General features: G+C 45.6%; 1 protein-coding gene across 3 annotated transcripts in view; it reads left to right on the plus strand.

Annotated features, from left to right (window-relative positions):
• The window catches only part of oca2 (oculocutaneous albinism II), a 92,878-nt gene that overhangs the window by 15,078 nt on the left and 63,583 nt on the right, over positions 1-14,217 (plus strand). For all 3 annotated transcript variants that reach the window (XM_042056772.1, XM_042056773.1, XM_042056774.1), the window contains exons 4-12: positions 847-1,050; positions 2,258-2,315; positions 2,584-2,656; positions 3,300-3,457; positions 3,863-3,945; positions 5,115-5,268; positions 10,555-10,626; positions 11,383-11,448; positions 12,570-12,626. In XM_042056772.1, coding sequence (XP_041912706.1) covers positions 847-1,050; positions 2,258-2,315; positions 2,584-2,656; positions 3,300-3,457; positions 3,863-3,945; positions 5,115-5,268; positions 10,555-10,626; positions 11,383-11,448; positions 12,570-12,626 — 925 coding nt within the window. The remainder of the gene's footprint in view (positions 1-846; positions 1,051-2,257; positions 2,316-2,583; positions 2,657-3,299; positions 3,458-3,862; positions 3,946-5,114; positions 5,269-10,554; positions 10,627-11,382; positions 11,449-12,569; positions 12,627-14,217) is intronic.

Consider the following 14,217-nt stretch of genomic DNA (forward strand, 5'->3'; position numbering starts at 1 on the left):
AATGCCTTACAGGTGTGTGCTCCTTTGCTGTAATCCTGTATCCTGTAATCCTGATTTTGTTGGCATTATTACTTCATGTTACAACCACAGAGCAGGAAAACCATTGGGCATTTCATATTACTCCTGGCTTGTCAATAAAAAGGGATGATGTTCCATTTTTTTTTTTATTACTGAGGAACTTAATGTTGTTTTTGTTGTAGTAAAATGTTTTTGTAGTCGAGTAAAACTCATGTAATTACCCATAACAAGCTGACATAATTAAAAAATGACCTAATTTTTCTTGGATGAGAAGTGTGAGAAGGAATGATTTTTTCTTTAATATTGAACTGCTGGGCTTATTATGTGGACTGATTGTTGTTTACAGTAATTTCCTGTGTTTTAGCCACATTGTGTATAAGCCGCAGGACAGTGTTTTACGCATGTTAAAAAAAGCTAAAAACCATATTACATGTAACTGCCCCCGTGTATTAACTTCATAGCTGAAGAAATTTTGTAAAATCAATGTATAAACCGTGGCTAATAGTTGGGAAATTACAGTATTACCCAATTTACATTTTATCTGTCTTATTATATTGTTTTTAAACCAATATTGTAATATTATCTGTGGAGCACTTAAATATTTCCATCATACATCTTAACTTTGTGATCACATGAAATTCTGTGTGCCATGTCATTTGATGTGTCTTGATGACCTTTGACCTTCTTATTTCCACTGATGGTTCAGTATTTGCCAAAAAAAGGCCCCAAAATGCTGGTTCCAAATACCACCATCCCCCTGTTATGTGCCTGTGACATTTTACCGTGATGAGGAGTGTGACTTGTCCTGTCTGGCTTTCTATTTTGCAGCATTACCTACATGACCTTACATGACCCCAACTTCCCTAGCGGTGAGGAGTCCTCGCTGGACAGCAGCTCCACTGAGGCCGACAGGAAGTGCCGCCTGGCTGGTGAGGCGGCCGGCGGTGGCAGTGGTCTCTCCCGCTCCTGGTCCTCAGAGAAGTACGACCTGGACAACCGGTACCTGAACTTCAAGCTGTCCAGCAACGTCCGGTACGAGCCCCGGCATTGCTTGGCTGTCTGTGCACTATCTGTCTGCTGTAGAGTCTAAACAGACGGGATGCGTCCACACTGGAGAAATTATTTTGTGTCTGTGTGTGTGTGTGTGTGTGTGTGTGTGTCTCTGTGTGTGTGTGTGTGTGTGTGTGTGTGTGTGTGTGTGTGTGTGTGTGTGTGTGTGTGTATGTGTGTGTGTATACGAGTGAGAGAAAGATAGAGAGAGAGAGATAAATAAAGAGGGCAAGAAACGGTGAGTGAGACAATGAGTGAGAACGAGTGAGAAAGAGAGAGAGAAACCAACTCAACTAAAAAAAAAACAGTTTTTAAATGGCAACATATTCTCAGGAGCGCCTGCAATAAATCTAATGAGAATTGCTTGTATGACACACACACACACACTTGCGTGTGAAGATGTTTGTGCTTGGAAATGGTGTTTGACAGGGCCATTTTAGAAAGTCACACCAAGAGCGTGGAGAGGAGACAGGCAGTATGTCATAAGTGACAGGAACATTTTGGCACATGATTAATTTAGCTGGGGAAAATGGCTGGAAGAGCTACTGTTGCTTTGTATTTTTAATGTGTCACTTGGTCCTTGTTTACTTTAATTGTCATTAAGACCGTGGTGTTTTGCTGTCATGGATAATGGCTGGATGATTGCTGATCTGTCCATAAATTATGTTCGGTAACACTTTATTTTAATATGTCGCTGTTACAGTGTACCTACCTAATTAGGTACAGTGGTACAACCTGTGTAACAACATGTACTATCAGGTACTATCATTGTACTTGCATTATGTATTTGTGGGTACCTACATATAGTTGTTACATTGTAATACTGAGTGCTTTTTCAAAACTTTTTGCCAATTTGCCTACATTTTCATCAGAGGCAAAGAGCTGACCTGAGACCTGCTGGATGGGGTAAATCTGGTCATGATAGATTTGATATACAAACCATTCTTAGCTCCAGTCAAGGTCTCATTGTCTTCAGTGTACATGGGGCAGCTGTGGCCCACTGGTTAGCACTCTGGACTTGTAACCGGAGGGTTGCCGGTTCGAGCCCCGACCAGTGGGCCGCGGCTAAAATGCCCTTGAGCAAGGCACCTAACCCCTCACTGCTCCCCGAGCGCTGCCGTTGAAGCAGGCAGCTCACTGCGCCGGTATTAGTGTGTGCTTCACCTCACTCTCACTCTCTCTTTCACAGGTATGGCTTAAAGGTGTTTAAAACCTTCACTATCTTCATCATTGTTGTCCTGTGTTCGGTAAGTCCCTCTTCCCTATTGTATACTTTTGAAATAGAGTCACATCTGGATGCCTCACAGGTCTGTTACCGGTCACAAAGTACACACTAAGTTTCTGCAAGTCAAAATAAAGATATTTATTATTTGGTCATAATTTTTATTTCTGAAAATAAAGATAACGCTTATGCATCTGTGTGTAAAGTGGGAGACGTCATTTTAAGATGAAATTGAAATTCTGCGTGAGTCGACTGTGAATGAGTTTCCCCATCTCTGCTCTGTGTGTTTGCAGCTGCTCTTCAGCATGTACCCTGACCGTGAGAACCCCTGGACAATGCTGGCCGTCTCGTCCACAGAGAGCTTCTGTATCCTCCTATAGCCTGTAACTCCCAGCGGTCTTATTCCGCATAAAACACATCCTAATAGGCTTGTGCAAAATTCCAGAATTGAATTGAAACTGGCTCTTAAATTCCAATTCAATATTTGAATTTCACTTGCATTTCAATTGAGGTAGCAAACAGGAAGCAGAATTGCAATTCGAATTGTGCACAACCCTGCATCCTAAAGGGCCAGGCGCATGCAGGCTCAACTGCAGCACAGGTGCCTGACGGAGGTGATGTCCTCCTAAGTGCAGAGTTTGAGATGAGTGAAGCACAGTATCAATAGGGGTGTATTCATCCTAGTCAGTTGTTGCTTGGCATTGTGTTATCATTGTTGTCCAAGGTAAAACCACTTCAGATATATCTCAGAACATGCATTGTGATGCTCTGAGGTAGATGTGCTTACCACCATTATTTTTGTCAAGCAATTACATATTAAAACACATGCAGCCATTGTTAAAGCCTTTGCCTCCCACATTTCATGAGGGAGATGGTATAGATGGCTATACCATCTCCCTCATGAAATGTTCACCCTCCAAAACAGACACCTAAACAGATAATGGAGTATTACTTAATAAATGCGGCAAAACATCTGATGTTGTTTTTCCTGAGCTTTGGCGTCTCACAGCTATGAACCTGACGGATTTCCGTGGCAATGCCCAGCTGAAACTGCAGATGGGCGGGCCCTTTGTGGCTCGGGCTGAAGACATTCCCGCATCGGAGTACATCCTCGTCCAGGTGGAGCAAATAGAGGAGGTGGGGCCTCGCAGGAGGCGTGCACAGCAGGTCAGTGACCTTTTGGCCATAAACCAACTGACCAATCAAATTCAGTGTGCCCATGTTGACCAGTCACACAGACAACATCACATGCAGTGTTCCTCCTCTACTTAACAATTAGTGACTACATTTTACACAGTTATTCTCATAATCAGTATTCGGAATCTCCCAGTATTACCCAGATGAATGTATTGGGCACATGTAGAAATACATCATTAATAGCCATGCCTAATGTGTACATTGGATATTATGGTAACGTTTCGCAAAAAAAATGCACAGATCACATAATTGCAACAGAATATTAAACTTCTCTCCAGTTCTACCCTGACTGAGTGCACATTGAAATAAATGAATCTCTCCAATAAGCCGAAGCCCCCACTGCGTTCAATTCATTCAGCTCAACCTCTCCCACAGGTCGTCTATAATTGGAGCATCCCTCTGCACTCTCAGCGGAGCGACCAGATCGTTAGGACGAGGACATTTGAGATGCTGAGCAGGTACGGCCCCATCATCTGCTCCCATCACACTGGGCAAAGCTTTATTGAGTGTATTAAAAAGGGAAATGCTTTGATGTCTCTTTCTCCCTTCCCTTCGCAGTGGGCCCCAGCCAGTAGCCATTAACTGCTATGGGCCAACTGCTCTGTATTAGCGCAGATACAGTATAAACTTAATGAGTTATGATAGCAGGTTACTTTAAATGGGGAATTTTATTGCTCTCATAATGCTGTCATCTTAACACCCAGAGAAATTAAGGGGAGATAATGTTTCCCATTCGATTAAAGTTTTCACAGACTTTACTGAGTTACTTTAATGCTGTCCGCTTGTCAGGAGCCTAGTGTGAACTGGAAGGGGAACTTTCTGTTGGTTAGTTAGGTGTCGGTGAGATTGCTTGTAGAAAGCTGTCCAGTCTAATCCCAGTTTGTTCACACTTCCGGGTGTATTCATAATGCCCCCTCATGTGGAAAAGCTCAGCGCAGATGGAACCATGCCAGTTAGGACCACAGCAAAGCCTGACCTCTATGTATATAGTAGCCCCCAGACACCAAACACTGCCCACACAGCTTGATACGTCTGAAGGAGGACCACTGGACCAGTGTCCAGACTTGGTGTAGGCCGATGTGAATGTGATTGTGTGGCCATTTTCTTGAACATGGATTAAGCCTAATGCTACACTCCTTTCAGTAGAGATTATCACTGAACATGTCTTTATCATGGGCAAGTGAAAAATGTGAATGAACTCCACTGCCCGGCACCCTGCTGTGCTGCCTTTGGCCAATTACTGGGCCACCTGATTCTTCCCAGCTTCACCCACCCACCGGCCCCCGAGCGGAGCCTCTCCCTGGAGGCGTGACATCCACATCTCTCCAGATTTACTGCCATTGACAGGATCGAGGCAGCTGAGCTGCACAGAGTTGAGCCGAGCGGCGCGTCTCCTGCTGTAAATTGCGTGGGTGGGTGTGCGGGTCCCCGGCCGATATTAAAAGATGTAAATCAGCAGGCGCTCGGCCCGTAATGAGTGCGGGGAACACAGGGCTCCGGCCTTTTGTCCCCAGGCCAATATCCGCTATTACTGGGCTGGAGCCGAGATGTGATTATAGACACACTTACATTTTCTCTCTCTCTCTCTCTCTCTCTCTCTCTCTCTCTCTCTTTCTCTCTCTTCCAGCTCTCCGGTCGTAATCACAGTGCAGGCCTTTCTGCTGGACAGCCAGGTGGTGCCCCTCTCCATGACTCACCAGTCCCTCTTCGCTACCGTGGAAACGCAGGTGCTCATGGCTGGAATCATACTGGCAGGGGTCTACGTGCTCATCATCTTTGAGGTAAAATCCCAGCACCACCCACACCTGCACCCACCACCTCCACCTGCATCAACACCCCTGAGTTCTAACATCCAGCATCCAGCAACCAGCATCATCTCCAGCTGTGGTCCAGGCTGTGGCTGTTTGCTCTGCACAGTCCTTGCACGTTGTTTACAGACGCATGTGTCATTTACTCACGAGAAAGTTCATCCCTGGCCCGTACCGTTTGCAGAGCGCTATTATTTATCTTGTCCGCCTACGTGTTTGTGTTCTCACGGCGGAGGTGCGTGGGTTTACACAAACGGCTCCCACCAATGGCCAATTATAAACCGCAGATCTATTTATAGCCCAGATCACAGTGGGTAAAAGTTCCCTCTTCACACAGCCGAGCTAAATGCCTGGAGAGAAGCTGGGTCTGTTTGGCTCTGAAACGGCGACGAAAGTTATTGACACATTGGAGGAAACTGCAAGCTGAGCTGTAAAAAAAACATGGTGTCTCTAAACATGAAGAGGGACTTTGACTAAGAACAGAGATCAGAGGGAAGGGTCAGTTTTAGGAGAATCGCTCTCAGATGCTCTCTAGTCAGATACAAAATGGTGTCTGTGTTGGTCCCAACGTACAATAGCATTTAGCAAAGCAGATGCATATGGGTTTTACATGATGGAAAATAGGATGTCTCTAGGTCAGATGCCTTTCAAAACAGAGCTCTGCAAATCTGCCTTTAATGCTTAGAGGCACTGTCTCCTACTCACCACTAGAGGTCACTGAACACTCTGATGCGGAGAGACTCGTTCTCCCCTCACTCTGTGAAGAAGCTTCGACCTGGCAGGCTTCTCAGGAGCACAGTCGCGGTCAGTCAGATGTACAGTCCACCCCATCTTAGACCGTGGCCAAGCCCAGAGCTCTCGGTGTCAGCGCGATGCATTAACACTGAGCTGAGAATGATGAAAGGGTCCTGTGCTGAAACAGAGAGATGAGTTCAAGACCGATATTGATTTCTCTCTTTCTCTTTTTTGTTTGTTTTTGTCTCCCTCCCTCCCTTCCTCTCTCCATCCCTGTCTTCCCACATCTCTACAGGGAGTAAGTCAGTGCCCTTCCATTCAAGCGCACAGAGCTGAATTTCATGTAATTACATTAAAAGCTCATGTGTGCCCTTCTCCAATAGAGGTCTGAGAATGTTTTTTTTCAACCACTGCTCAGTGCAAAGACACAGCTGGACACAAAGACTCATTTCAATGTAGCCCAAGCTGCTTGGCCACATCTGCAAATAAAAGCATATAGAAAATCCATCCTTTTTTATCAGAAGTATAAGCGTATTCTTTCCAGAAATAGAGAATGAGCTTCTAAAAGCGGATAGAAGGACAGACTCTGAATGGAAGTATACAAACAGACCGCCTAGTCTCACAGACACAAGCAAGCATCTTCCCGAAGCTTTTAATTGTAGGCCTGCCTAATTAGCGGTACATCCTTTGTGACTGCTGAACAGTAGATCTTCTTTTCAAGGATGTATACCCTTAGTGGATGCCCACGTGAAAAAGAAAACCTTGAGTTTTTCTTTTTACAGTTTTGGAACAGGCTTTTTTTTTTCAGAAGGCTCCTGTGTGACAACAATGTATTATCTGACGCCTGGAGAACCGAGAGAACTGTGGGGTACTCCATGTTCTAATTATTCCTGTTTGTTCTTTGGGGAAAACGTGAGGTGCCGTACAGTCCCGTAGTCCGTAATTAGGCCATTGTGAAGGAAGAGGAGGCTGACGGGCTTTTGTTAAACACATTACGACAGTCGGAAAGTTTCTACATGCTCCAGTTTTGTTTCACTTACCTCTCTGTCGTATTGCAAAGAACAATGGAGATCTTCACCTTTTCTTTCTCTCTTTCTTTTTTCATCCTCCCTTCTTCTCCTGCTGTCTCTTTTCCATGGACACACATGCATGCACACACACACACACAGACTCAGGCATACACATATCATATGGACACACATTTGCTCTCTCTCTCTCTCTCTCTTTCTTTCTCATTCTCTCTATAACTGTCTTTGTGCCTAGTTGAGACACAATTAGAGCTACATAACCTTTGCATTCTTTTATTTAAGACCCCTGACTCCTCTTCTCCTCTCTGGTGGAGTAAGGGAATGGCTTTTGTTTAAGACCCTGTAAGACCCCTGACTCTACTAATTGCCCTATTCCCCACTTTAATCCGACAGACTTGCCCTTTCATTTCCATGTGTCTCTAAGCAAGTGTTGTTATTGGGATCCGGAGGCTTCTTTGGCATAGTGGTCGGTCCGAAAGAGCCTCTAGCCCCTCAACCCAGAAACACTTCCAACCCTTCAGTGTGCAGTTGGTGACCTAGTTCTTCACATCTTTTTTTTCTTTCTTTTTCTTTTTGTGTGTGTTTCCATGAAATAAAGATGGTTGGGAAGCACCCAGGCTTTTCTATTTTCTGCCCGATCAGGCAGACATGTTCTCTACCACGCTCAATGTTTCATGACCAAATGCATCATACATGATTGTAGTATGCGCTTTCTACTGTGGCTGTCCCAGTGGAACGGGGGGATTTCGTGAAATTCACCTTGAGCATTGTGTTGATAAGAAGAAAAAAAACATAACAGATAGTATAATCTACTTGGACGCCAGTGGCTTAGCATGTCTCCCCGTTGAGCTCTTTTCCCATTCTAAGAATGATGGGGTAGGTTTGGGAGAGCGCCCCCATCTGCTCATGTGCTAATGGCACTTAGGGGACAGGTTATCAGGCCGCACAGGTGGTAATGAGAGTAAAAGGGGGTGGCAGACAAGCCTGTGGTGAGCAGCTTTTTCCCTCATCCTGGTGCTAGGAATGGTGGTTCACTCAAACAGCCACTTGCATGAACTTCTGTCTGCTGCAGTGCACGTTTCTTGTTAAACATTGTTATCCTTTACAAATAGAGACTGAAGAAAATCGCTCTTCTGTGGGGGTGTGCAAAGCTCTTTAAATTCACAACTCTTTAAATTGGCTCTCCTGGAATGTTCTTCCAAACATTAAAAAAAGGTAAACTGCTATTTGCAATTCAGATGGTCACTCAGAGAGCCATCAATTAAACATGTGACAGAGTGAGGTGCATATTGGTTTGGCCACAGGACAGGTACCAGCAGGGCTAGTCTATGATCGTGGCCACGCTGGCTAGAATACTCAGTGACCGCAGTCCATGGCCTTGGCTTGCCCAATCTCACACTAAACACCCTCTGTGCCATGGTGACAGTCCAGTGTCTGATTAAGATATGGATTTATATCCACAGGGTACCTTTGGTGTGAGAAAAAAAATGTGTATAAATAGCCCTACATACATTACACACTGTACATAAATTTAGTATATAGGCGCATGCCCTCAACCACTGGAGTGACAGATGTACAAGACATTGGCAGTATAAAAGGCAATTGACAGTATGAATTGTGACATCTGTTTATAGGAACAGGGCATGAGAAATATATGGAATGCACAGAGTATGGAGTAAGGTGAAGCAAAATTTTTAGGAAATTGATATCATTAGGTGGTATTTCAAGATACAGATCATACACATACACAAAAAATTCTAAATGTGAACCTCACAGCAGCTTCATTGTCAATTAATTGTGTTTTGAACATGGGTTTGTGGGGGACCAGGGCAGGCAGGATGTACTGTACCTCGCAATCACGGCATTACCCAAATGGTTACCTTTCACGGCCGGGAAATGACAGGGAGACTCAGACGAGATGTGCCTCTGAGGGGCTACTCTCATTTGCCAGAGGGGCCGTTCGCAGCGATGCCACCTTCCTCTTCTCTCCGCTCGTCTACTCTCCTCACCTCTCTTCTCGTCTTCTCGTCTTCTCGTCTCCTCTCTTTTCTCCTCCCCTTCCCTCTCTTGCACCTCTCTTTGATTGCTGTGTCGGGTAATGAACCTGTGCCACTGTCACCTACTGCTAAATAAAGCACAGAGTGTCTTCTACCCTACTCCCCACGATAAAAGTGGTGGAGGTGGTGGAGGCTGCCTGTCAGTGCGGTCCTGGGTCAACACGCTTCATCAGAGGGAAAATTGCCAGCGAGCCCCCGGTGCATGCTGTTCCTCGGTGCTTTGTCTTATAGAGGTGGGTGATGACGGTGCTCAGAGCCCCAAACTTTCGGGAACAATGAGTGCACACAGAGCACTGCGAGGCGGCTGCCCGCACTGTTAGCTGCTAATTACGGTCATTTCGCTCGACAATGGGCCTCCAGCGTAATCATATCTTTGTAAAAAAATACTCCCGCTCAGCCTGGGAGTAATTTTTATTTTTTTTCACTGTAACAAAATCTTTTTTCCTCGCCCCTTTTCCTGTCTTTCTCTCAGTTTTTTTCCCCCCCACTGCCTTGATGAAGCCAGTCATTTCTCCCTGGGGAAGCATGCCCTGTGCTTTTACTTCGCCAGTGGTGGAACCACTTACAGGAAAATAGCCTTTCAAGTCTCCAACAAACCCCTTACTATATCATAAAGCCCCTCAGTGGGTTCACCAGGCCTTCTCTGCACCGGCGAATCAGGACACCTTTTCAGGGGAACGTAATAACGCCAGTGACATAGTGTGAGGCTCTATGTGACTGACTGGTCTGCCAGCATGGTCCACTGTGTGGATGGTTGTATAGAGATATATGTTAAAAAATCCCATTTCCCTCCCTGTGCATAATTCATCAAGCTTCCCAGTAACTCATCTGGTTGTGCAAGGTGCCTCAGCGGGCCAGGGTTGAGGGTCAAATTGCCTTAAAGCGCTTGCGCTGAGATGTGCCTCAAAGCCTTGCACTGCATCGTGAGGTTCTTTAGATAATAGCATCTGCTGCTGGTAAAAGACTAACCATAAACCATTGGCCCACAAGGGGGTTTCCATGTTAGGCATCAGGGGAAGCCTTGTGTTACAGGTATGTTGTTTGTGTTGGGGTTCAGGTAGAGGACTAAGTAAAGTTACGTAAGAGGAACGTCTTGCGTTCCTTGTATAATGTACTGTACATACATACACACATGTACACCCAAAACCATGCACTCTAAACCATGTTGTCAGTAAGTTAACCCTTGTAGAATAGTAGTCTTATAATCTAATAATCTTTTCCAGTGTTTTTAACCATGTTGTTAAAAGTCATACATTTGATTGGGAACTCGCTAAGTTGCCCGGATGCACTCTAGATATGTATGTCCGTTTGTGTCTGTTTGCCAAACTGTTGTTGTATACATACAAGTTGATGCACATGCCATGCAGTAGAGCAAGGGTATCCCTCATGGGCAGTGTCGCTAACAGACTGTTCTGTTCTCTTTCTGTTTCTGTCTGCAGATCGTCCACCGGACACTAGCGGCCATGCTGGGATCCCTGGCGGCCCTGGCTGCCCTGGCCTTCGTTGGAGATGTACGGCTTTTCCTCATCTGTTACTTGCTGATAGTGACTCCACTCTTTATTGCAAGTGATGAGCTTTGGAGACTTATCAATTAACTATGAGGACCCAGATAGTCATTATGTCTTTATAGCTGGGAATGGGAGAGAGAGAGAGGAAGAGAGGGTGATAGAGAGAGGCATTTACGTTTCATCATTAAGGCCGTGGAGAGAGTGGGCTTATTTTACTCGACTGCCTGGAGAATGCAATTAAGCACACGCAAGATTGTAGTGTGTGTGTGCACGTGTGTGTGTGTGTTAGGGTTGGATGGAGTGGGTGGATGCGTGGGGAGGCTAAGCTTTGGTCACATCGTATTTAATGCAATCATAAACAAAAAATATGATTTGAAACAACAACTCCTTTTCTCTAGTCCACTCGAGCCAGAGGATACAGTGTGCTTCATGATGAATGGGTAATCCCAAGCAGAGTGGGTTCTTTCAGCTGAACTGCTGGCCAGTGAGAGATTTGAAACTCGCTGACACCCCGGAGGCAGCTAATAGACCATTAAACTTAGAACAAGAGCAGTATGAGTAATGAGCGAAACTTTGGTCCCTGTTGCATTGTCTAGTGAGTTCAGGGAGAGCCAGCTGGTAATTACTCTGAGACCAAGAGGACGGAGTGATATTTATTGGTGGTCTTGCCCCCTGTCTTTCTCTCCCTCCCTCTCTCTCTCTCTCTCTCTCTCTCTCGCTCTCTCGTGCGCTCTCTCGCGCTCTCTCTCTGTCCCTCAGAGGCCTAGCTTGATGATGGTGGTGGAGTGGATCGACTACGAGACCCTGGCTTTGTTGTTCGGGATGGTGAGTGAGACCTCCTCGTCCTGGCACGCTTCTCTTCCTCCACTCTAAATATATGCTTTCCTGTGAAGTGCCGCTGTCAGGGCACTTGTCAAGCCGCATCCTCAGCATCGCAAACATGAAACAAATCCCATTCACCTTCAAAGAGAAAAAACAAAAGAGAAGAAGAAGAAGAAGAAAAATGCCTGTGATATTGTTTAACGTGTGTGTGTGTGTGTGTGTGTGTGTGTGTGTGTGTGTGTGTGTGTGTGTGTGTGAGTGTGTGTGTGTGTGTGTGTGTGTGTGTGTGTGTGTGTGTGTGTGTGTGTGAGTGTGTGTGTGTGTGTGTGTGTGTGTGTGTGTGTGTGTGCGCGTTCGTTTTTTTTTCCTCTTTCTCCCCATCCCTGGCACCGAAATGCAACAAGCACGGCGCTCCACCCAAAGCCCCCCCCCCCCCCCCCCCATCCTCTCATGTCTTACTGCGAGAGCCGATCTCTTCGAGGTCCTGATGTGTTCAAAGCCTGTCTCCATGGCAACACGCCCGTCCAATCACTCCTGATGCAAAGTGGCGATGACTACATGCTAAAAGTAGTTACGAGAGAGAAATGAAAGTGAAGCGGAGCAGAATGAAAGCCAGTGCGCCCAATTCTCCACGCGTTCGCTGATCCAGAAGCAGGCAGAACAACAATTGCACAGAATGAGATTTATAAATATGATTTTGAAAAATGGACGAAATTTCAACTTTTTCCGGCTCGGATTGGGGATAGACACAGGATGCGTGCTGCTCACTGTCTGCCAGCCCATCAGGGATTAATTGCTGTGCTATAAACAGGAAGTCAGCATGATTCGTGAACATTAAAAAAGCCTCAAAACTCAAAAAAATAAAAATAAAAGAGGACAAATTGCTTTTATTTAATTAATTAGGATATTTAAGAGTTTTTTTAATGTCTTTCCTGATTCGGGTTTTGCTTTTATTTTCAGACCAATACCCTTGTGGCTATGCCCCCTTGAGAGGACTTGTAAATTGGTAGTTAAGGACATAACAAGCTCCTTCTTTGTCCCACTTTTGAAGCTTCCTCAGCAAACCTCAACAAATCCTTGTTTTTTCATGTGTTTTATGATTTTTTGTCCTTTTTGTCTTTCAGATGATCTTGGTGGCCATATTCTCTGAGACGGGCTTCTTTGACTACTGTGCCGTGAAGGTAAACTCATCAGCAATCAGTCATTTCTCCCTCAGGATGGGGAGCGGTCACGTTAAAAAATGATTTATCTGAGACCTGATGGGGAGATATCGAGGCCCTGTGAATAGTTGCTAAACGAAATTAGTTCGAACAAATCTTTTCAGGTGCTATATAAATGTCCATGAATCATAGGAAAGCAGGCCACCAAACGTGACAGAGACAGAGACGTGCATCATTCTGGACTCCTAACAGGCTGTGTTGGGGGGAAATGAAGGACGGGTGTGTGTGTGTGTGTGTGTGTGTGTGTGCGTGTGTATGGAAATCCTGTTAGGGTGCTGTTGAGCGGCCTCTGAACCCTGCCACGCGAAACCCTCGCGCAGAATTAATGGCAGGCGGCGCGGGGGAGCGAGTGAGTGCCTGACACCTCCGTCCTTCAGGTAACACACGGGCCGCCTCTCTCTGTGTGTGACGCAGTACGCCACCTGAGAGGGGGGTGGGTGTGGGTGTGTGTGTGTGTGTGGGGGGGGGGGGGGGGGACTCATGAATACGAAGCCCCTCTTTCCACAAGGGCAGGCACTCTGAAATTAACATATCAGCTCAAAGATGACCTTCCTGTCCAAAGTCCAAGTGCCTCATTCTCATCTAAGAGAAGGCACACACACCTGTGCTCTGCGTCTGAACTGAATGTGGGGGCTTGTTTGCTGGAGGGGGATTAGGGTGACCTGGACCGGATGTTTGTGGTTGTTTTCATGGAAGTGCTCATGTACCGGCAACTCTCAGTATACTCGTTGTGTTTGTGTAGGCCTGATTGTGGCCATTTGTTAGAGGAGAGTGACTAAGTTTTCTTTTAGTGAGTACACTCAGTTTGTGAGTGTAGTCGAGTGAATGAATACATCCTGATTGCAAGCGTGTGTGTGTGTGTGTGTGTGTGTGTGTGTGTGTGTGTGTGTGTGTGTGTTCAGTCCCTGATTGCTACCTTTTCGATTAGGGCCAGGCGATGTTGTAGGGTAGATGTAACACCCCCATAATGGCACTTGATTACGCTGATTCCTGACAGCTAAGTTCATGTCTCTATGGAGATGCCCTCACACAAGCAGTGGCCTCGTTGCCGGGGCCTGCTTCTCTCTGGAAGGTTCTGTGGGTTGGAATTAAACAAATTGGAGCGTCACCGCAGAGTTTGGGCTGCCTGCCTGCTCGCCAAGTTTTTTGCAGCAAAAGAAAAGCAGTCGAAGAACATGAAACAATAATTTGCTACCTTTCCTACAAATCTTTTTGGGATTAGATTGTTTTTTGTTTTTTTTACTGTTTCCACACATAATTGCTTTTGTTTATGAAATTAAATCATTGATAACATTAATTGTCAGAACAAAGGGGTGGTGGTGGTGGTAAAAATAAATGAACAAACAAACACAGTATCACAGCTAAAATATCCCATTTATCAGATCGGAGCGACCACTGCTTTCAGTTCTCCACTAATTGGTTTTGAGTAGAACATGGTCAAGACACAAACAAGCCACCCAACTTGCTGAAGTCCTAATTTTGTCTGACGTGTCGTGTATGTATTCAGGTGTCATTCTTCACCCCCCCCCCCCCCCTCTCTCTCTCCACTTTG

This window comes from Alosa sapidissima, chromosome 12 (assembly GCF_018492685.1).
Source record: "Alosa sapidissima isolate fAloSap1 chromosome 12, fAloSap1.pri, whole genome shotgun sequence".
Taxonomy (NCBI): domain Eukaryota; kingdom Metazoa; phylum Chordata; class Actinopteri; order Clupeiformes; family Clupeidae; genus Alosa; species Alosa sapidissima.